The 23870-nt window shown below is 49.8% G+C and overlaps 1 protein-coding gene across 4 annotated transcripts in view; it reads left to right on the forward strand.

Annotated features, from left to right (window-relative positions):
* PSPC1 (paraspeckle component 1) overlaps positions 1–23870 on the forward strand; it is a 998435-nt gene that overhangs the window by 389314 nt on the left and 585251 nt on the right. The window contains exon 8 of one of the 4 annotated variants that reach the window (XM_069640796.1): positions 19143–19342. The exons of the other annotated variants lie outside the window; for them this stretch is intronic. Within the exon in view, the coding sequence (XP_069496897.1) occupies positions 19143–19342 (200 nt within the window). The remainder of the gene's footprint in view (positions 1–19142; positions 19343–23870) is intronic. 4 annotated transcript variants of the gene reach the window in all.

The raw sequence follows: 23870 nt of genomic DNA on the forward strand, positions 1-23870 counted from the left end.
CATTTCCTTTCTGCCACCACAGAACCTACAAAGTTTACTAGTGATTTATAAATGCAGTTACTGTCCTAGTTGGTCACCTCGGTGTGTAAGAATCATCTCTAAAGAGTCTCTACTAGCTTTTGTGTTCTGGAAAAGTATTTAAAGTGTATTTGATTGCTACATCTATTGCCCTTTTTAAAGAATGCTTATTTAAAAACTATTGTTAAAAAATAATTTATAGCAACCTTGTGTAAGCGTTACTTGGCTACTTGTATTGGTGAAATTCGTTGCTACAGCTCACACTTACCTCTTGAGATAAGCCTGGCAGCTAAGTCACACTACAAACTTGTGTAGTACAAGCCTATACCAATAGGTGGGTTACCTAATACCAAGAGGAGAGGGGTTCTGTAGTCTCCCCCAGGGTTACTGCATCAATTGTTGCATAACACACATCCCAAGTATAGATTGTCAGCCCACTCGTGCTCCATTATCCTCTGATGGTAATATAGTGTATGGATGGACAATATTGAACGCATATGTGGGGCCTCTGTGTGGTGTTTTCTTCCTTTGATTGCTAAAGGTCTGTATCTCATGGTTATCTTGCTTGCATATGTAGATGTCAGTTTGCTTTAGCTTCTTTTGCAGGATTAGTAATGTATTGTTATATTCCAGCTTGATTCTACAGTTTAGAAATTTTTTTGATGGTTTTTAACTGTCACCTTTGTCTTTTGGTGGCTGAGGGATTACGTTGTGCAAACAAGCTTTCTACTAGAAGATTGTACTGCAGCAAATGGCTTATCTTATTTGGTTCAAAACCGAGGAAACTGCATAATGTGAAAGATTGGAGAGCTTCTGTTAGCTAGGCAGATAGAAAGACTATCAGTTCTAAAAGTTGGCACCTACCAGAATTGGAGGAGGTGACCGCCTCAATAGCCATGTTATTTGTCTTGTGTACTGTAAAGTCAGTCTGTATATAAGATGGTAATACTCTGCAGCTTCCACTAGAGGTCGGCCTATGCATAGCATGTGAATTTAAGCAGATACAAGCATCATAAATACAATTACAGCAAGTAATGTATCCATATATATTTCTGAGGATTGTGGCATCGGCTTTGATCACATGATATGCATAAGCTGACATCTAGTAGAAGCTGCAGAGTATTAGTTTAAAAAGAAACCTCAAACGGCCATCGACAGGGCATGCCAGTAATGGCCCTAGTGTGTGCCGTCCACTGTACCCATGGTCCTTCACACATTGGTCACTAAGATATTTCTTTTTTCAGCCGTCATTGTTGGACTCTGAAAGCGGAGTTCCTTTCCCGCTAACGCCATTCATTATCAAAAAATTAGAGCTAGTCTCTCTGTCCTGTCAACGGCAACAGTTTCGAGGACTTCCTTTGTCGGCTGCAGAACTTTCCTCAGCAAACTTCCACACAGCCTTGGAAGACCACACCTGGCCTCAGCCCTCACAGTATGGAGAGTAGAGAGAATGGGGGGTGATGCATATCTTATCTTAGTCTAACTAGAGAATTTATATTTCCACTTCTTCCCACTTTACTTGCCAAGCTGCCTTTCCAATTCGAAATGGAAAATACTTTTTAAATGTTGTACTACATGCAATAGAAAGTTTCCCTGGAAGGACTTGCACCGGGTGTGCAATCTGTTTTCCAAGGGACCACTACGAGGGCCCACTGCAAATCCTTCAACCTCTTTAACCCCAAAACTTTACAACCAAGCGCTGGGCACGCCAAGCGGGCTGAGGCCGCCATGGACGTGGAAGGTGCTTCCAGTGTCTGCAGCGTTTTTAGTGACGATGGCAAAAGGGATCGGATTCCCACGTGCAAGCCCCCAACCCCACAAGACAGGCCAGCAGCTCTGTTACGGGGACAACACCCGGCGGCACCAGCACAGACAAGCTTCCACACGCTAAGGCCATAAATCTACGTCAACACAGACTACAAGGCCACACAATGCGTCAAGGGGAAGGTCCACCAGTTCCCTGTCCTCTGGGTGATCGCCTCACAACAGGCCAACGAAGTCAAGAGAAAAATCTGATTCGGACGCTGTGGCCAAAACTACTGCCGGAGACCGAACGTCAAGATGCCGTGACAGCCCGCTCACACGCTGACAAGCGACAGTCACGTTGGAATTGGCAAAATTCCAAATAACTTTAAAATTGTCCCATCTCGTTCAACATGTCCCAGAAACTCTTATGACATGGTGGACTTCGAAACACCATACATCAAAGACCCACAAATCCCCTAGGGAGAAGGAGACGGTTTCCCCAAGGGGAGGGAACAATAACTGAGGCTATGACACACCAGAGGCATCCTACACCTGAGCTATCTACCCCACCAACTATCCAAAGTTCCTCACAGTGGTCCGCTGAAGATATAGACCGGGTCATTGGGAGCATGTCTTTTCTGGCCATCTTTTGCGACAAGAGCTCTCAAACCTCCAGAACACGCTACCAACTAGTGGGGTGGCAGCCACAACCACCCCCCCTACAGAAGGAGCACAGGCAGACTCCCTATAAGCAGCCACCCCGCAACAGGACTCGGGTTAGCTTGAACACTGACCCCGACCCCCGCAACCAAAGCTTCCAGGAGACTGGAGTATATTTAGATCAGGGGGACATGGGGGAGGTGGGCCACTATTAAGATGCAGTGGAAGGAGTTTGTCCTACCGTTGCCAGACCATACAGGCCCGCTGGTGGCATACTTGCCGGTAGATGACCAGATCCAGTTTAGTGACATGCTCCTAAAGGCAGCTGAACACTTCCAAATGGAGACCCAAGAAGTAGACAAAGATTTTTTTCAAACCTATTGGAATAAAAGACAGCAGCAACCACATTCATCCCATTTTTACAATCTGTGCAAATGTGAATTCAACCATTTTTTGGTAACCCCTAATTTAACGCAGGCAGTAAACACCTCTACACAACTAGACGGGGGGGGGGGGGGCACATCTCGCATCATCAGAGGCATCCCCTGACAAGGAAAGCAAAAAGCTTTACACTTTCGTTAGGAAAGTAGCCACCTCGACAGCATCAGGCGAGGATTGCTAACACCACCTTGTTGGCCAAATACAACTGTCACAAGTGGGACAAAATAGCAGCAAAAATGGCCTCCGCTCCAGAGCCATTGAAATCACAACTCGCGCTCGCCATGACGCAAGGCTGTCTCCAGCTGCTTTCTGAGGAATAATGTAGATGCTGCAGATAATGCAAGAAGAATTATTGCTGAGGGTATACTTATCAAGCGCTGCGCATGGCTACGCCAGTCAGGCTTTAAGCTTGAAACTCGACCGATTCTTCTTCACATGCCAATGGAGCCTAATGTTCGGCAAGGCAGTAGAGGATGCACTCAAAAGTGCAAAAGTAGAGTACAACACTCTAAAGTCACTGGGCTAGCTCACCAACAAACATTCGGGGCAAAGAGGCGGCGCAAATTCTTTTGCTTCAGGGGGGCACAATTCTCAAAGGTGATCTGGATACAACCAGGGTCAGAGTTCAGCTTGCGGTTCAACTCGGGGCCAATCCTCAAGGCTTTGAGGCCAAAAGTTCTCGCGGCAGGGGCATATCTTCCTCTTCCAGGGGTGGATCCAAACCCCCAGAGCAATGACCACCCGCTTCAGGTTACCTCCCATGTCACTCCAGTAGGACGCATAACACACTTAACCCACGCATGGGAGGCAATCGCCTCAAACAAATGGGTGCTTTTAACCGTGGCGGGTGGTTATTGCATAGAGCTGCTGCAAAGATCCTCCTCGACAAAGAACCACCACAAAGGAAGAAGAGCGCATACTTCTGCAAGAGGTGAAAGCGCTGCTATGAAAGGACGCTGTCAAAATTGTCACAGCGAACCAGGTAAACAAGGGTGTCTATTCAACGTACTTCCTTGTGCCCAAAAAGATCTAACAATGCGCCCTCTATTAGATCCGCGCCCTGCAAACTACGGTCAAGCCACACAAATTCCACATAACGCTACAGGCATTAATCCAACTACTAAAGCGAGGGGACTACATGGCAACCTTGGATGTGAAAGATGCCTACTTTCATATTTCAATATTCCCTGCGCATAGAAGGTTCTTGTGTTTCAAGGTGGCAAACCAGCACTACGAAGGTGCTACTCTTCGGCGTAGCATCCGCTCCGTGGTGGTGGAAGCACACCTGTGTATGGAGGCAATCCCAGTTCACCCTTACCTGGACGACTGGCTGATCACAGGGGAGACACTCCAAATTTGCAAGCAAAATACCCAAAAACCAATTAACCTTCTTTTCCAGTTGGGTTTCTCGATCAACAAGACAAAGTCAAGCCTGGTACCAAACAGTTCTAAGGAGCTGTCATAAAAACAGAGGAAGGTCTCGTTTTTTACATCAAAAGAAAGACCACCAAACATACTGCTGCAAATACCCCAGTATCAAGCTGGTCGCCAGATAACCGTACACAAAGCTATGCGTTTGCTCGGCATGATGGCATCTTGCATTTACTTGGTCCCACACGCTCCATTGAGCATGCATCTAATGCAGGAGTGGTTGGCGAAACGGTCTGTCAAGCAGTCAGTGGGACGATCTAGTGGTCGTTTTGCCAACACTAACTAGAACAAGCTCAGTGCTGGTGGACAGAGAATTTGTTGAAAGGAAAACCCTTCCAAGACCCGTCGGTGCAAGCGATAGTCACAGCAGACACCTCACTCCGGGTGGGGGGGCCCTTCATCTCACAGCACATGGTCTGTGGACTCCTCACTGCACAGAACCACATCAACTTGCTGGAACTGCTAGCAATATTAAAAGCTCTCCATGCCTTCGAAGCGTACCTCACAAATCATTCAGAACAAATTCTCAGACAGCACCACTGCAATGTTCTATATCAACAAGCAGTGGGGCACACATTCTCAATTTGTCCAGGCTAGCACAGAAAATATGGAAAAGGGTGATGTTCCTGATTTACCACCATGTTCATGGGGAATTTAACATCCTAGCGCACTTAAAAAAGAAGAGATCCTCTACCAGAAAGTCACAAGTGGCGACTCGACAGTAATGTCGATCATTTTCTCTGTGATGTTGCCCCACGCTAGTCTTGTTCGATACAAGAGCAATGACCAGACTTCGCGTTCCGGTTTCCCCAACCAAACTCCAAGGGGAACGCCCTATGTATGAGTTGGTCAGGGAAATTTGCCTACGCTTGCACCCAACTCCACTAATGTGCATAGTGGTGAACAAGATTCACAGGGAACATTTGACGCTAATCCTAGTTGCTCCCATGTGGGCGAGACCACCCTGGTATCCACATCTGCACAAACTGGCCATTTGCAATCCGATAAAGCTTCAGTGCCCGGCCAACTTGCATTCCCAGCACGGGGGGTTTGGGGACTACACCTGAACCTCACTCAATGAACTTGGCAGCGTGGCTCCTGTGGTCATAAATTGGACATCTTAATTTACCTCAAATGTATATGTATAAACTCAAGGAGGCACGTAAACCAGACTTATGACAAGTGGAGAAGATTTGTAACTTGGTGCCATTTAAAACAAACTCAATAGAATGTACTCCAACTCGCATTCTTTATTACATGCTCCACTCATTAGACTTGGAGTTGGCCTTTAACTCTATAAAGGTTCACCTAGCGGCTCTATCCGCATACACCACCTCATAGCAAAGTATCATGGTGGAAGTTTCCTGTTATTCATTCATGGTGGGAGTAAAGACGCCACCCTCTTATACCGAACCCACCGCCAACTAGGGACCTCAATGTAGTATTTGCAAAATTCACAGGACCCCCACCCCCTTTGAGCCTCTGCATAACTCAAGATTTAAACGCCTCACGTACAAAACGGCTTTTTTGGTGGCTATCTCCTCCATGAGGAGAGTCAGTGAACTTCAAGCATTGTCAGTGCAGACCCTTTCTTTGTTATCCACAAAGAAATTGGTATTAAGAACTCACACTAGGTTTTCATCTAAGTTCATTTAAAAATTCCATGTAAACAAATCCATCGAGCTACTGCCCTTCTTTCAGAACCCAACACGCTCAGCAGAGAAACTCCATACACTAGATGTAAGGAGGGCTTTCCTTTACCATGTAAAAAAGACCAGACCGCTCAGAAAAACAGACAAACTGTTTCTCTCTGTAGCACCAGGCAGACCGCATTTCCAAAAATGCCATCGCCAGATGGATAGTCTGATGCATACAGCTCTCCTAATCTATCAAGCAAAAAACTGCCTTTCACCTAGAGCTCACTCCACAAGGGGTACAGGAGCTACTCTGGCTTTTATTGCAAACGTCCCGCTGGACTCCATCTGCAAAGCAAATACTTGGAGCTCAGTATGCACTTTCAATCAGCACTCCTGCATTGACACATACCAAAGCAGATTCGTAGGTGGGACTAGCGGTTCTAAAATATCTATTTGCCGCTGTACCTTCTCACAACCACCTTCTCCAAAACTGCTCGCTAATCTATGCATAGCACGTGCTTTTAAGCAGATTCCACAAGCCTCAGAAGGAATACATTACTCACCAGAATCGTTTTTGTGATGGTTGTATCTGCTTAGGTTCACATGTGCCCACCCTTCCTCCCCTTGGATAGGTGCATAGATATTTTACGCTCGCGTCCTGTCCCTTTTCCTCCATAATGCATGGCCATCCCTCGCTAGGGTCGGGTGACTGAACCTTTTTCACCAGACAAAACCTACTTCCCTTTAAATTTAGGGGCGTGATTCGGAGCATGCGCTCCCCTGACTCTACCCCCGGCGCCACTCCTCAGCCCCCTTTTCCACGTCGACTGCAGAAGGCTTATTTTCACCAGCCCTCCTGGGTTCAGGTTCGGCCTTGTAATTGCACACTCTTCCCCAGATACTGTCTTGTCTTTATTCAGGTTTGGGTCCTCTGGCGCCATGCTCCTCCCTGGTGCATGTTGACGTAATTGGGCTTCAGCAGGTGTACAACCTGCAAGGGGCTCTTTCCTACGTCTGACCCCTACACTCTTTGCCTCCGCTTCCTTAGCCCAGACCACGGCTGGGTTGGTTGTACTGCGTGCCATGCACTGGCTCCACGCACACTGAAGACCAGGCTAGCTAGGTGGAGGGAGCTTGTCGAAAGGTCACCTCGAGAGACTTGAAGGACTTTGTCAGAGAGAGATTGAGGCCCAAGGGAGGACTGCTGTTTTCCATCACACCCCTATAGGAATTGCCGGAGTGGGAGGAACCTCTGGTTCTAGTACCTACACACATACAGAGGCTAGTCCAGCTACCGGCCTCATGGCCAAGGGGGTCAGTAGATCTTTCCGGAAGCAGTGCTGAGGGACTGCAAGGTGTTTACCGGGTGTACACCTGAAATGCAACGCCCTAGTACCGGCCTAATGTGAGAGGGGGCGCTTGCATGCAGCACTACCGGTGACACTGCCGAGGGCAATACGCCTTCCAGGCACCGTCCGGAGGTGCAGGGTAGGTCTCATGCTCCACCGCCAAGAGTCTTGGAGGAGGCTGGGCTCAGGGAGCCAAGCACCAAGACTTTGAAATGTAGCTTGACAAAATGGTAGCCGTGCCAGACAACATGGCTGCTCGTCCGATGCCACTCTTAGGCACGGAGCAGGCGGGAGAACGAGTTTCAAGGTGGGACTGGTGTCAACCAGGTACATGGCCTACAGTTTATCCATCAGCAGCGCAGCGCAGGTTCCCCCTGCAACCAAGACAGAGTACACTTCGGCCCCAGCAACCACCAGCCACTCCGTCAATATCGCCTGCCACCGCTTCAGCCTCCGAAGACAGGGTCTTCGAAAGGTTTCTGGCACTGATGCGAACCCCTCCGATGGGGGCCGTCCTGTGGGATGTAATCGGGGACTTGATCCTTCCAGTTACTCCACCGGTGCCTAAGTCATTACACCTATGGCTCTGGCGCCACAGGCCCCAGAGCAGCCCCTGCTGCTACTTTGATTCCAGCTCCGCTGCCTCCCACAGTACAGGAGGCGCCACACCACAGCGGCGAGCACTCCTCAACCCGCTCCGAAACAACCAAACACACTATTGAACACGAACGAGGACCCTGACACGCAGTCAGCAAAGGCCTTCCACGACCGGATTGCAGGTTTGATGGAAGTCCTCACCCTACGACCCCAAAACCAGAACAGTTATCCCGATGCAGAAAGATGTTGCCTTGGCCAAGAAGGGGTGTCTCAAGCCACACTTGGTCCAACCCGTCAATGGGCACCTCAACGCCAAATATAGGCAGATGGAGGGGATCCACTCTTGCTGTCGGCGCACCCTCAACCGCACTCTTTGGTGATCGCTGCGGCGCCACTCTACTCAAAGCCTGTTGTCCTCGACCACCTCGTCTTCTGCGATGCTAGGCAAGGAGAAGATTTTGGAGGCGTATGGGAGGAAGCTGTACTCCAGCGCCTCACTGCACCTGCGTCAATCCAACGCAGATGCCATGCTGGCAGCAGTTAACCGGAGGCTTTGGCAGGAAATGGCAGACTTCCTTCCAGAACTTCTGGTGCAGAGCCAAGCGCGCTTCGAGATTCTAGAAGCCAAGCTGGTAGCGAAGGACCTCATGGAGTCCACCGTGGCTCACATCGATACCTCTGTCCGGGCCATGCGCATCGGTACGGACATGAGGAAGATTGCCTGGCTTCAGGTTACGAAGTTTAACCCTGATGTCCAGGAACGCAAATTTGACCTTCCACTGATGAGGAATTGGATAAAAAGAACAGCTCGCAAAGTCTTTATCCTAACGAATGCCACGCCCAAGGCGTACACCCAGTCGCATCCTCACTCTGACAGGGGGCGGGCGTTCGGCGGGTTCCGGAGCTTCCTGGAACGGAGGTCAAGGCAGCCTGACCGCTCTCCGAGTCCCGCAGCAGCCTCAGAGGGAAAGAAAGCATGATGCGTCCCTTCGGATCCAGGTGTCTCCGGTGGCGTCGGCTTGCCTTTCACGAGCCATTTTAGCGCCAGATCTTTTCGGATACTGGATCCTCTGTAGTATCCTCGGGGTACTTCCTACCAGTCGCTTCTCCTCCCACAGATTATCACAGCAACTCTTTAGGTGGAAATTCGGTCGATCATAGAGAACCCGGCAGTGGAAGACCAGCCTCCCAGAGAGGATAGGGTTTCTATTCCAGGAGTTTCACCATACAAAAGAACCACCAGGCTGGCCTGAGAGTTGTTGGCCCTAGCCACCCTCAACCTCTCCCTCTTAAGAAATTCAAGATGGTTATGCCGGCACGCATTGCGGAGACACTAGACAAGAGAGGCTTGGTGTGCTCTCTGGATCTGAAGGACGCTTATCTACATGTCCCGATTTGGCAACCACATCGCTGCTACTTGCTCTTTAGGATCATGGGTTGCCATTTCCAATACAAGGGGCTACCCTTTGGCCTCAACTCAGCTCCCAGGGTGTTTACCAGCAGTGGCATCCCTCAAGGCCACCACACGTCTGCATGTACTTGGATGACTGGCTTGTCAGGACGAGATCTCCAGTGGCTGTTAGCCACACTTCCTCAGCACTTAGAAACACACTCCACGACCTGGGGTGTAAGATCAACAGCAAGTCTAGGCTGTAGCCTACGCAGAACCTGACCTTCCTGGGCCTCATCTGGGATACAAGTTCTGAGACTTTGCCCTCGGAAGGTAAGATCACAACCATCAAGAGAGCCACAGCTCACTGCCTTCCCAGAGCAGTGACCTTGGCCTGGTGGTACCAACACTTATTGGGTATCATGGCAGTGGTCCTACTGGCCGTGCCCTACACGAGACTCGTGAGATTACAGCTGCACTTCGCAGCCTCATGGAATCAGGAGGGCGGCACACTAGCAGTGGCGGTCAGCATCCCTGCTCTCCACTTGGACCTCACATGGTGGTCCAGCGACCATCTGTGGACGGGCAAGTCCTTCCAGCAGCCGGCCCCGCAGGACACCATCACTAAGGACTTCTCCCTGGAAGGCTGGGGAGCCACTTTGGACAGACGCCGTCTTGGGCTCTGGCTCCGTCAGGAGTGTCACATCAACTGGATGGAGCTCGGGGCCATCTGGCTAGTTCTGAGCTTTCCTTCAGATCTTTGGGGGCAAGACCGTCCTTATCCAGACGGACAATGCCACCAGCATGTAATAGGTCAACGAGCAGGAGAACATCTACCTCACGGCTGTTAACCTCCTGGGGTAGGCCAACTTGGAAGCGGACAGGCTCAGTAGACTGGGAGCGGACAATTACAAATGGCAATTGAACAGTAGGACGCATAGAGGTTTTAAAGGGCAGGATTTACTACGATAATGGTTGAAGGACGGGTGGGTACGCTGAACGTTAAGGGCCTGAATTCGCCGAACAAGCAATCCCTTACCAGATACATATTCCACAAACAGAAATTGGTACTTTTCCTACAAGGAACTCATAGGCGGGGTGCTGAGTCAACAATAATGGGGAAGGAAATCGGGAGGAACTTTTGGGCTTCTCATAAATCCTCCAAAAAGGAAGGGGTGGGCATACTTCTGGGTAAATAATTTCACCTGACGGAGATTGAGATAGAGGGGTTTCAATGGGAGGTTTTTGTGGATCAAGGGAGCATCTGAGGGCATGCAGATCACCTTGGCCACTATGCGCCCAATACGGGTCAGATGAAGTTCCTGCGTAGGGTGTTGGGGGTAATGGATGAGTGGGCGGAGGGAGCCATGGTCCTAGGTGGAGATTTTAATCTTGTAGCGGACCCCTAACTAGATAGATGGTCCGCTAAGGGGACGGGGGGGGGGTGAAGGAGCCTACGAAGGACATTCTAGCCATGAGGGATCTTTTGCGAGGATCCTATTGGGTAGATGTGTGGCATAGGACGTGGCAGGGCCCAGGAGGGTACACAAGAATCGACCTCTTACTGATATCAGAGGAGGGAGGGTGGGAGGTTGGGATGCAGAGTGTGGAGGCCATTACCTTGTCGGACCATGAGCTTGTGGTGGTGGATTGGCTACTGCTAGGGACCACGAAGAACTACAGGTGACGTAACTACACCCTAACAAGGGACCCAGTGTTTAAGGAATTTTTGAGGAAAGAAATGGAGGCACACTGAGATCAATGATAATGAGAAACTGGGATGGTGATGGTATGGGAAGCGGCTAAGGCCACCTTTTGGGGCCTCTTCATCGCAGAAGGGTCGCGACTGAAGCGGGAGAGGGCATTGATTGAGAATATGCTTTGTGAGGAACTAGGGGCTTTGAGGGTACGGCTCACCTGCAAAGATGAGAATCGAGAGACTCTCCTTGGGGCATGCGAGAGAGACAAACTCGGCACACAGTCCTTATTGGGGAAGTACTTTAAAAAAAAAAATACATGCAACAAAGGTATTACCAGTGGGGGGGGGGGGGAGGTGGGGGAACTTGCTGGCACATAGAACTAGAGGGTTGGTGGAATTTGGGTAGAAGGGAGGCCCTGTGTAGGGAGGGTAGCGAACGCTTTGCAGACTTTTATAGCAAGGAAGAGGGAGTGTATAGAAGATATTTGCAACTACCTGGAGGGCCACCCTCTTCCCAAACTCAAAGACTCAGAACGAGAGGCCCTGGAGGGGGAGACATCGAAAGAAGAGGTTGAGGGTGATAAAAGGCTTGGGACAGGGAAAACCCCCGGAGGGTATTGTTACACGGCTGACTTCTTAAAACAGTATCAAACTGTCTTGGTGAAACCAATGGCAAAACTGTTTAACCAGATCAGGGGGCAGGACACGATTCCGCCGACATTCCCCCAGGCCTTCATTGCTGTAATACCCAAGCCAGGGAAGGACCCGGCGGAGTGTGGCTCATATAGGCCCATCTACCTCCTCAATGTGGACGCAAAGATCTTTGATAGAATCCTGGTGACTCGTCTGGAAAGATGCCTACTGCGGCTGATCCACCCGGATCAGGTGGGGTTTGTGTTGAAGAGACGAGGGGCGGACACTATGCGCAAAACCATCCACGTGTTGAGCTCAAGGGACGTTCGGGACAAAGGGGCTCTTCTGCTGTCTTTGGACACCGAAAAGGCCTTCAATAGGGTGAGCTGGGCTTTTCTGGGGGAAATGTTGGCGTCTCTGCGAATGGGCCTGGGGTAGCTGGGATGGATGTCAGCCCTGTACTCCGACCCTTTGGCAAGGGTGGTGCTGAACGGTAATGAATCTGGGTCGTTTCCACTGGGGAGGGGCACGAGACCAGGATGCCCCCTCTCCACTCATATACGTGTTGGTGATGGAACCCTGGATGAGATCTAGCCTATAAGAGGCGGGGGGATCAATGGGGTACGGGTGGGGGGGGATGTGTGCTGTAAAATCTGCTTGTTTGCGGACGACGTGTTACTTTGTGACCAACCCATCCCAGTTCGTGCCACGGGTACTGTGTAGTTTGGAACATTATGGAAACCTGCCAGGCTACAAGCTTAATCTGGGGAAATCAGTGGCATTTGTGGTCGGTAACTTAGTGGCTGTGGAAGAGGAATATGTGGAAGGGCTCCCATTTAGAGTACAGAGATACCGGTTTTGCTATCCAGGGCTTCAGGTGACACAGGACCCTGCAGACCTCTTTGCCAGTAATTTCCTCCCTTTGTGGTTGGCGGTGAAGCAGGCTATCAAACGATGGGCAGGGTCGGAACTCTCATGGATGGCGCGACTTAATTCTGTGAAAATGGTTATCCTTCCCAAGTTTTTATTCCTGTTCCAAATGCTTCCAACCCAGATACCCAAACCGTTTCTGAGGGAGGTTAAACGAACCCTGCTACGTTATCTTTGGGTGGGTAAAAAGCACTGAATCTTAAGATTTGAAAGTACTTTTTGGATGCGGATTAGATCAGATCTTGTAACCTGTATACAGATAAGTGAACATGCATGCTTTTGTTCATTTATTTTTGTGTTTGACACTGTCCTTCAAATGCTTAGTGATTTGATGCTCCATGTTTTCTTGGTGTATGCATTTTGGACCACATTTGAAATTATTTGAATTATGTATTCTGGTTTACCCCTATGTATTTTTCTCGAACTGTAAAGCTCCGTTTTGTGGTTATAATGTGTTAAAGTTTAATTGAGTGCTTTTTTTTTTTTTAAACCAATCTCCTTCAAGGTACTGACGTGGCCAAAGGAGTAAGGGGAGTGGGATTCCCAGACCAGGAAACGTACCGTAGGGCTTCACTTGAGAATTTTGGTGGGCCACTTCACTCCAGGCACGGGGAAGCAATGGACAGTTATGGGTAATGCAGTCTCGTCTCCAGTCACGCTGGATGAATGGTTGTGGGTCCCCAAGGCGTGCATCCCAGCGAGGGTCCTGTGGCATCCAGTTCTGTGTTTTGTGGTAGCTGTGGAAGGAGGGGGGATTATAGATGGCTCAAATGGCCCCATCTTTGATCTGCATTTGGACCCCATTCCCCTCCCCCGTGCCCCCCCGGGGATAGGATAGATGAGCCACTTGTGTTCCAGCAGTGGTACGAAGCCAGTCTCAGTAGGGCTGGACAGTTGTGGGTGGGGGTTACCTTTATGTCCTTAAAGGAACTGGCAGAGGCCCTAGGTCTGGATAATCTCTCGCCTTTTCATCATTTGCAACTGAAGAAGGGGGCTCTAACGGAAGACTGATTGGGGGGGGGGGGGAATAACCTGAGGAGGAAATTAACAGACTTTAAGAAATTCCTGATTTCACATAGGGCTCCAAGGGTGTAAGTTCTAGACTTCATAAGCTATTGCTCCTGGCGGCCCCGAGGGACCCTCTGACTGCACAGGTACAATGGGGAAAGGATCTAGGTGAGGATATCGATGACAAAAGATGGATCATGTGCAGACAAATTAACTGCTCTATAGCCTCACTCCAGTACTGCCATCAGGCCCTGAAACTGCTGCACAGATGGCACTATCCCCCACAGAGGATAGCCCGGAGAGGGGTACGATCCACTCTGCTGGAAGTGTCAGGTTGAAAAGGGAGACTGCACATGTGGTGGAAATGTCCGGTGGTGCAGATATATTAGGAAGAGGTCCTGGATAAAGGGGGTGGACGGGATAGGGAGGACCTTGTCTCTGTGGCTTCTTTTTGGGGTTTATGTGGATGGAGACCACGGCAAGACACGACCATGTTTCAGTTCATGTTGGTAGGGGCTATGTGCTGCTTGGCCCAGAGATGGAAAACTCCACGAATGCCTGGGGAGAAAGTGGGTTACCAAAGTTCGAGCAATCTACGATATGGAGTTTCCGACTCATCTCCTGGACGAATCCAGGTCGAACATTGTGTTTGGCAGAATTCTCAATGTGCCAATTCCTCCCACCTTGGAGCCCTCCAGCTCTTTTGCTAAGCTTTGAGACTTTGAACTTTTCAAATCAATGTGTTTTTACCCAAATGCACTCTGGTGTGATTGGCTGGCTGACTGTCGGGGAAGGACAGCCACCCTGCTGGGTGAGTGGCAGCTAGGCTGGAATGAATGATGGAGAACTGTATAAAAGGAGTCTCTTGGCTTGGAAGGCAGTCGTCCACTGGAACAAAAGAACCGAAGGCCGAGCTTGAAGAGGACGGCTGCTGCAACTTCTGGACCGTTGATTTGCCTGGTGAAGCCCTGCTGCAGGTCCGAATCGCCAAGTTAATCTCGACAGAGAAGCTCTGCAAGGACAAGTTCTCCCTTTGAGTTAGTGGGACTAATCAATTTGACCAGTAAGCCACCTGGATACCTTTCTCAGAGCTGGTTGTATTTTTCTCAGAGTGCTGCAGGAAACCGAATAACCAGAGAGAGGGACAGCAGTTTGTGTGCTTTACTACAGCTACCAGAATCGAAGATTTGCCAGTTTCCAGCTTTGCGACCAGTCCCAGTGCAAGACTTACATACCCCCCCCCCCCCCCCCCGTCCTTCCTCTTGTCCCCATGACCGAGGCTCGGGAACAGCTAGATCTGCAGGAACAGAAGTCTTCAGCTGCATCTTTTTATTCATTGTAAGGGACTGTGAAAACCTGATCGAGAGAACGTGCATCTAACTACGAAAGTGCTTGAAACTTTGGCAACTTGCAGGCCTAGTCTGCTTCTGACCCAACATATGAACCTTTCTTTTACAAACCGCGTCTGAGAACTTTGCAAAGACTTTTCCGTTTAACTACCAGAACTGCTTAATCCTATACAAGAGTTTAGCCGATTGACTTTGGCCTTCCCTATTGCATTGTATTGGCTCCTCTGCTGAACTGAAACTATTTGCACCGTCTAAGAGTAACTTTACTATTTTTTTATTGACCATGCCTTTTTTCTCCTACTTGTACTCTGCCTTTTTGCTCCACCTTCAATGTAGTTTAATGCCTCAGACCTGTACCGTGATATATACTGAAGTATATATTTGTGTGATGTAGATTGCCTCCTTCTAGTGAATGTTTTATAACTAACTGAAATAAATTAAGTGTTTTATCAAGAAACCTTGAGTAGAAGAGTCTATTTGAATACTTGTGATTGTAGACCTCTGTAACATCGTTACAGCTCACATTACCCTCTTGAGATGAGCCTGGCTGCTCAGCAACGCTACCAAAACTGTGTAGTACAGATTTATACCGAAGGTTGTTTTTGCTTAAACCTGTAGTCTTGTGTAGTGTTCCCAAAGGGTACTACATACAACTTTGCTTAACACATTGAAGGACAGTCTCTCCCCCTTTTTTGAAAAATATGGTCGGTCTGAGTGAGGTTCTTGGGGCTTTTAAGGAGTTGACTGATGATGGACCCGTTCGGGGGAAGAACGGGGCTTGTGGGATATGTGTTTCAGGTCGCACAAATGAACAATGGAGCATGGTGTGCCCAAGGTTCTAGCATACACGGTAGTGCTAGCCTGAAAGGGAAGTGTAATGAGATCTAATGCGTCCAACTCTTGATATAACAGGTGAATGATCCATGGCTGTTAAAAAAAGAGGGGGCGGGGGGAGACTGTTCTAATTGAAACCCAACATAATGTTCTGACTGTTTTCATATGTTATAACCCAAATGCTAATAAAACTTAATTTAAAAAAAAATGGCAATTGAACAACCAGGTGCTGCTGGAGATCTTCAGCAGAATGCGGTGGGTGGGGGGTGGGGGTGGGGGGGACAGCCTCAAGTCGATCTGTTTGCCTCCTGGGACAACAGGAACTGCCAACAGTTCCCATCCTGGCAGGGGCAGAGCCCCGGCTCCCTGAGCGACTCATTAGATACAGTGGGACAGCATGACAGCCTATGCCTGTCCTCCCACACCCCTGGTCCACAGGGTGATCCGCAAGATAAAGGATTCTTGTTACCATAACCGATGAAACCGTGGTTCTCCAAACTGCTCACTCTCTCAGATAGACAACCCATTCACCTTCTGATGGGGCCAGCTAATCTCCTGTCCCAGCATGGGGGTAGGGTCATCCACCGCGCCCCACAGAAATTAGCCCTTCTAGTGAGGTTTCTGAGCAGGTCAACCTCAAGCACCTGAGCCTATCACAGGCTAACCTGGAAATCATTCAAGGCGCCAGGAGCAAGGCTACCAGGAGCCCATACAAGAGTAAATGGACTAGGTTCTGTCATTGGGTGGACTCTAAGGAGATCAACCCACCCCTCTGCCCCCCTTATGTGCACGCTGTGCTCTCCTCTGCACACCTTGCACACTCAGGCGTACAGGTGGACACATGCCGCACTTAACTGGCAGCCATAGGGGCCTACAGAAATTCAGAGGAGTTCTTCTCATCTTCCAACCAGATAGTCTGATATTTAGCAGGCATGTCCAGGCTCTAACCACCCATCAAGAAGCCACACCCTGTGTCAAACCTCAATGTGTTGGGTGCCTTGGCGCACAAACCCTTCGAGCCAATGGCGTCCGCGGATATCGGGCTGGTCACCATTGAAACAGCCCTGTTAGTGTGCCTCACCTCTGCTCGCAGATTCTGAGATCCAGGCTTTGGTGACCTCAGAACCCTATACCACGTTTCACAGGGATAAGGTGGTCCTGTGGACTCACCCTGCGTTCCTTACTTAAGTACCCTCCGCTTTCCATCTAAACAAGGAAATGGTCTTAACTACGTCTTTTGCTGACCCCAAGGGCGAGGTTCAGAGTCTTGCTCTGTCTGGATGTCAGACGTGCTTTGAAATTCTATACGGACAGGACCAAGGGCTTCCGCAAGCTCGACGCACTGTTCGTTACCTTCTGGGAATCCAGGCCGGGGTATCCAGCATCCAAGGCCTCGATTGCATATGGTGGATGGTTTCGGCCATCAAGGAGGCCTACAAGGGTCAGCACAAGCCGCTGACAGCTAACCTGCACGCCCACGCTGTCAGAGCCAAGGCCACACCCATTGCATGCTAGCGGCAGGTTCCGTGGCCGGTCATCAGCAGGGCAGCCACCTGGGGCCACTCCTTTGGCTTTCTGTAAGCATTACGGTTTGGACGCCGGCTCCATGTTAGACATGGCTTTAGGACAGGTGGTTCTAAGAAATCCATTTGCTTAGGGAGGGTCTCCTCGCCACCCTGGGGGCTACATTCAGTTGTAATCGCCCATGCAGCATGGAGGAAAGGGACGGAAAGTAACTAAGTTACTCACCATAGTGACTAACCTACTCCTAGTCCCCTCTCCTCCATACGCCCCAGACCTCCCCCTAATAATACTGGTGTCATCCGGCAATGTTAAATATTGTCGATGCATCAATGGGGACTGAAGTGGCGCCGGTGGGCAGAGTCAGGGAGCGCATGCTCCCAGGGCTGCGCCTCTAAATTTAAAGGGAAGGTTTTTCTAGTGAAAGGTTCAGTCTCACGTCCCTAGCGAGGGATGGGAGACACAGCTCCCCGCGTTACGAATACAACACGGACAATTTGCGTTTTGGTTCCCTGCTCGCCGCCTCTTCCCCCTCCCATACCCCCAACCAATGTGGGGCGCAGAGGGAGAGGGGCACAGGGGGCCCAGTGTTTTATTCATAACGTGGCTCCCCCACAGCAGAAAGCCTAGCAATCTGCCATGGGGAAGCTGCGTTATGAATAAAACACCGGCAATTGAGTTTTGGTCCCCACTCTCCTCCGCTCACCTGCGCCCCCAAATGTAGGGGCGGTGAGGGGCACAGGGGGACCAGTGTTATCAATTACCTCATTACAGCAGAGGAGGGCCGAAGCAGCAGGAAACTACAACACAGGCTGGGTCTGCAATCTAACCGCAGGGAAGCCCGCATCGATTCTGTTTCCTGTTTCATGGCCACGCCCCATCACGTCGCACTGAGCATGTGCATGGGGGCCAGTGGTTCCCCATTGCACATGCTCAGTTCAGGAGAAAAAAAATTGAAGACCTCTGCTCTAGTGTCAATGGGAAAAACTTGCACAGTATTTTTCCATGGGATCAATTTATGTGCGAAGGTGTCTAGCGGTTAAAATATAGTGTATCCAGAATGCCCCCTACTCTGTCCTTGGTTTCCTATGATGTGTGCTGTCATTGGAGATGGTTGGTTTCTGCGGCTTCTTTCGATTTCTATGAATGAGGCTGGTGTTTCTTGGTGGCCAGCTCCTAAATACTTCGCTGCCTCAAATGTGCATTATTTTTCACTAACTTTTGCATTGACGGATAACTTTTAGTGTGCGATCATGTTATGGGCATTCATTCTGCGCCTGTTAGCACTACCATATTCCCCTCCTCGCACTGACTTTGAAAGAAATGCTGAGTACAGTGTTGGGTGCTACTTTATATTGGGTAACCCATGTATAATTGATAAACACAACATAGTTTATTAAAGAGTTCTCTTAAAATGAAATGTTAGTCTGAACGTGAGATTCTTCTGATAAGCATCACTGTCCGAGCAACTGCTAAACCAAAGTGAAGCAGAGCAACAGCTTGGTGAAGACATATGAGGCAACACTCTTGTCCCTTGTGGTTATTGTGGAGTTGCACAAAAGCAAACGCATTATAGCTGTTTGAAGTAAATTAAATGCAATAGTTCAATGTTTTAGAACGTACCATGGCAATTGTGATAAACATGTTGAACGTAAGTAAGGCAGTACTACTATACAAAACTGAATTACTTTTAAACTATGATTAATTATTTTCTCTGACATTGCAGTCTTTATTGTGTAGAATTTGAACAGTCCAGGAAATACTTATTTCGTTTTTAAATACATGAATTGCAAACAAATACTACAATCTAAATACTCAAGTTTCTTTTTGTTGGCCGCCTTTTTCGTACATTTTTATTTTTGAGATGGGACCACTCTAAGTGTAGATTGTTTTGCATAGATACGTTTAGCCCAGCACTTGCTGGTAACCAAGGTCCTCCTCCAATGATGGGCATGAATATGATCAACCGACCACCTGTTCTGGACACTTCTATGGTTCCTGGTCCTTCCATGGGATCAGAGGGGGCTGCCAACCTTGGGGGTGCCAACCTTGGAGCTGCCAGCCTTGGAGCAACAATGATGTCTGACAATACAACAGCGGTAAAGTATTTTATGGATATTTGTTCATTGATCCTTTTTAATTGTATCGTAGATGACTTGGTACTGCTGTTTAAACATGTGTTGGTACTTTAAGACTAGGACTAAACTTTCATGTTGCAGATGCCACACTTAACATACATGTAGTTTTGTTTACAGAAATATTTGTAACATCTTTGATTGCAAAAAAACATGGTAAGGCAATCAATTTTGTAATCAAGTTCATCTTTTTTTTTGTGTTCATTTGTCTGCTACATAACACTAGACACTTTACGCTGGATGATAAACACTTTTCCCACTAATGGCATCTTTCATTACCTAGGACATTAACTGCATAGATGTTTTCTTTTCATAGTACTTCAATGCAGATTTAACGGATTGGTCATTGGGCTGAAATGATTAATAAGAAATTAATGTTTATTTTCGGTGTCCTTGTCCTAATCAACCTTTTGCCACATCGCGTTGGAGGGAACCACCACTCACGCCTGTGTCCCTGGAGTCCCCCTGGGCTTAATTTGACTAATACACATGGAAGCTTGCAACAGCTGCTGTGAAACTTGCATGACACCTGGGTTACCATATTAACATGCCATGTTTATGCATTTTATACTCCTTGGGACTTGATATTGTAGGTATACTCTGCAGATAATTGTGGGGAACATGTGGTCATTTGAGTGGTTGTTACTCTGATGGAGCCTGGATTTTTCTGCGTTTGTGTTAATTGTGTAGCTTATACAGAAAGCTGTTTACAATGACTTGTGAAACCAAGCAAGACTACTAGCTAGAAAGAAGTTTATAGAAGGGCTGTGTACGCTTTTATTGTAATGTATTGTAAATGGGTTTTATATCCTGGCCTTCTGCCTTTTTGATGGCCTTGCTGTTAGTGGCTCCGGAATTGAAGGCTAAGAGTTGGTTTCTGGAGGTATAGGAGGAGACAGATGTGTAATATGTTGTGCAGAAGGCTACAAGCTGGAAGAACCCAAATCCAGAGTGCAGATCTGTTTGAGAGTATGGCACAGGCACTTTTGGTTATATTGTGCTTTGAGTCTGGGTGAAATGCTGTGCTGGGGAATGTTGCAGGAAGCTCAGAATTGGACATTGATGGGCCTGCTGTGTCTGTGTGGATGTTTGTAAGGTGCAAGGAGATTTCTCTAGCATGGGGTCTGGCATGGATTCACATGCTCATGAATATTCCCCTGTCAGGCTGGGAATCCTCGGTAAAGAAAAAATCAGTTTGTTTCGTTTCTGAACAGTCTTTCTACTAATAAACAATCACTGGTCTGTCTCATACTGCCCCCAGCCAATGACTGACCTCTACCGAAGCCCCTCCTCTGGCAGTCATCTTCCGATTTTTACCGCACGTTTAAGTGTTGGGAGTCCTCGTGTTTAGCTCTCGAGCATTTACTGTGTGTTGCGTTTTTCCTAAATTTACTCTTATTGTTTCGGTCAATTCGAGCCTCAAGCTCCACCGATTCTTCCAATTAACGGGGGGACCTGTTTCAGAATTTTCTACACCCCTCAAGGGCAAATTTTCGTCGAATTAAACTTCTTGGAGGATTCCAGAAGACCTTTGAGGCCTACACCGATTCGGACATGGCCCAGGACAAAGGAGATTAGATGCCTACTGGATCCAAACTGTTCAGGAACTGCCCAGGATGTGAATGACAGAATGTCCTCAAAGAAGATGAACATTCTTGGTGCCCCTACTGCCTTCACGCCGACAAGTCGCACATGGAGGACTGTGCGCTCAGTAATAACATGTCCGCCCGGACAATGAAGGACCGTCCTACTTGTCTCACTAACTGGCTGGAGGGGAAGAGCCCAGCAGCAGCTAAGCAGTCTGAGTGGTCTTCTAAAACCTTTGAATGCGCTCTGGCAACCGGTGCCCAACAAAAGGCAAAGCACTGCAAGTCTGCTGGCAACGGGAGCGCATTGGTTCGGGCTCCTCTGCTGCCAGGCAGGGCGCAATGTCACCGTCATCATCCACGAGCCAACGCTCTGGCTCGGGGAAAAGGAAGTCGGAGAACCTGGGTAAGCTTCGGGAGAAGCCCCGGTCAATCCTGACGGAGAAAGCCAAGGGGCGGGGCGAGGGGGTGACCCTCCCCCTAAGGTGAAGGCCTCAGACGCACCCAAGGTCATGAAGGCCCTGATTCACCTGGCGAAGACCTCCATTGAAGGAATCGTGGCGGCCCTAGCAAAGCCTGCAGAGGCTACCTCAGTGGAAATTACTTCCTGGCCTAGTTTCCCTGCCACCCCGCAGGGAATCCTCTTTCCAGCCTATCGAAGCCCCCTGTGAAACCCCGGGATGAGAGAGAGGGGGGGGACACGGTAGCCCTAACGGACACAGATACCACCTCCGAGGATGAGCTGGTTGGTGTCAAAGCTATGCTGGACAAGAAGTTAGAGGAGGTCAGGACCTACAGGAGGGATCCCGGGGAGGCGGACATAGAGAGCAACTCCGGTGCCGATGAGGAGCCACGGGCCGTGGAGGAATCGGAGGACCCTGCGCCCCAGCCGTCTCTCCCATCGCAAACGATGACGCAGGACAATTCAGGAGCAATCTTGATGGCTTTGCAGGCCCTGTGAACAGAGATAAGGACAAGGTTGCCTTTACCCCAGCGGACGATCCAGCGGCACCTGGACTGTCTGGGAGCCCACCGAGCAAGCGGTGGAGAGTCCATCCTCCCCCCTCCCTTCCAGCCTTCACCCCATCCCCCCTCTGAGGGTGGCCCCTGCAAAGAGGACCCGGTATGAGAAGTACCGGGTCCCGGGCTCTGCTCCAATGTGCCTCAGGGTGCAGCCGTCCCCGGATTCGGTGCTCTCTGCAGCGGCCAAGAAATCAGCAGGGGCGACGGCATCAACTTCCACTTCCCCACCGGACGGCGAGGGGAAAAAGCTGGATGCCATGGGCCGACGGGTCATGTCGGCGCCGACGACCATCAAGGCGGCCAACGCCTTCGCGGCACGCTACGACAGGGAGCTGCGCTTCAAGATCGCTCCCCTCCTGGACTTCCTCCCGGACGACAAGAGGGCGGAAGCCCTGGAAATCCTGCAGGGAGGTGATGTCAGACCACGCCATCACAGTGGCCACGGACATTGCTGACACCGCTGGCCGTGATGTTGGACCCCCACCAGAGCACCGCGGTGGGAAGCCGGCTGGCGAATTTCATCAGCGTGTGGGAGTCCATCTCCACCGACAGTTGGGTGCTGGATGCCCTGGCCCATGGGCACACTCTGGAGTTCCAAAGAAAGTGTCCCCGTTTCCCAGCTGTGGCCAGGTAAGAGAACCACGTGCCACAGCTGCTTCTGGAGGTACATGCAATGCTAAGAAAGGGCACGAGAGAACTCGTCCCAAAGAGGCTCCAAAGTATACTTGCGTTACTTCCTCGTCCAAAGAAGATCGGCGGCTGGCGACCCATCCTAGACCTTCGCCGCCTCAACAAATACATCAAGTCCCAAAAGCTCCGTATGGGTACCATTCAGCGCATGCTGGGACAATTGGAGGAAGGCTATTTCCTGTTGTCGCTGGACTTGAAGGATGCCTACTTCCACATACCCATACACAAAGGACATTGAAAGTTCCTACGGTTCGTGGTCCAAGGGCCGCACTACCAGTTCAATGCCCTACCCTTCGGGTTGAAGTCGGCACCAAGGGTCTTCAAGTGCCTGGCACCGATGTCGGCAGGGCTGCGCCTGCATGGGATCCACGTATACCCCTACCTGAACGATTGTCTCATCCAAGCAAAGTCGAGGGAACTCGCCGTCTATCACACAGCGAAGACCGCCTGCCTGCTCACGGAACTGGGATTCTCAATCAACTTCGCAAAGTCTCACTTGGTACCATCGCAGGACGTGCTGTTCCTGGGAGCCAGACTCGACACAGTGGCATGGTTGGCCTCACCATCGGAGGAGAGGACAAAGGCCATCCTGGACAAGGTACAACGGCTGTTGACCATGGAAGTAGCCAGGGTGAGGTCGATAAAGTCCCTACTCAGCATGTCATCGTGCATCTACCTCATGCGTCTGTGCAGGTTGCGGATGCAGCCACTGCAGGAGTTCCTCGATGCCCTTTGGATGCAAGTGACGAGCTGCTTCGAAGACATCATCTCCCTCAACGGGACTTTCCGTCAAGTGATCCGGTGGTGGGGCACCCGCGCACATCTCACGGCGGGCATGGACTTCCAGACCCCAACACATCAGCAGACTGGGACAACTGACGCCTCCCTGGAGGGATGGGGAGCACACACTGGAGATCTCCACGCAAGAGGCCTTTGGCTCCCGGAGGAGAGGTCCCTACACATCAACGTCCTGGAGCTCTGGGCAGTGTTCTGGGCCCTCTGGTCTTTCCTTCCGTCCCTCAAGGGCAAGGTGGTAAGCGTCTTCACCGACAACACCACCACGATGTTCTACATCAGGAAGCAGGGGGGCACCAGATCCCCCGCCCTATCCAAGGAAGCACAGGATCTGTGGCACTGGGCTGTTGCCCAAGGGATGTTCCTGGTACCCTTCCATCTGGCAGGAACAAAGAACA

Source organism: Ambystoma mexicanum, chromosome 7q (genome assembly GCF_040938575.1).
Source record: "Ambystoma mexicanum isolate Mex_15411 chromosome 7q, UKY_AmexF1_1, whole genome shotgun sequence".
Taxonomy (NCBI): domain Eukaryota; kingdom Metazoa; phylum Chordata; class Amphibia; order Caudata; family Ambystomatidae; genus Ambystoma; species Ambystoma mexicanum.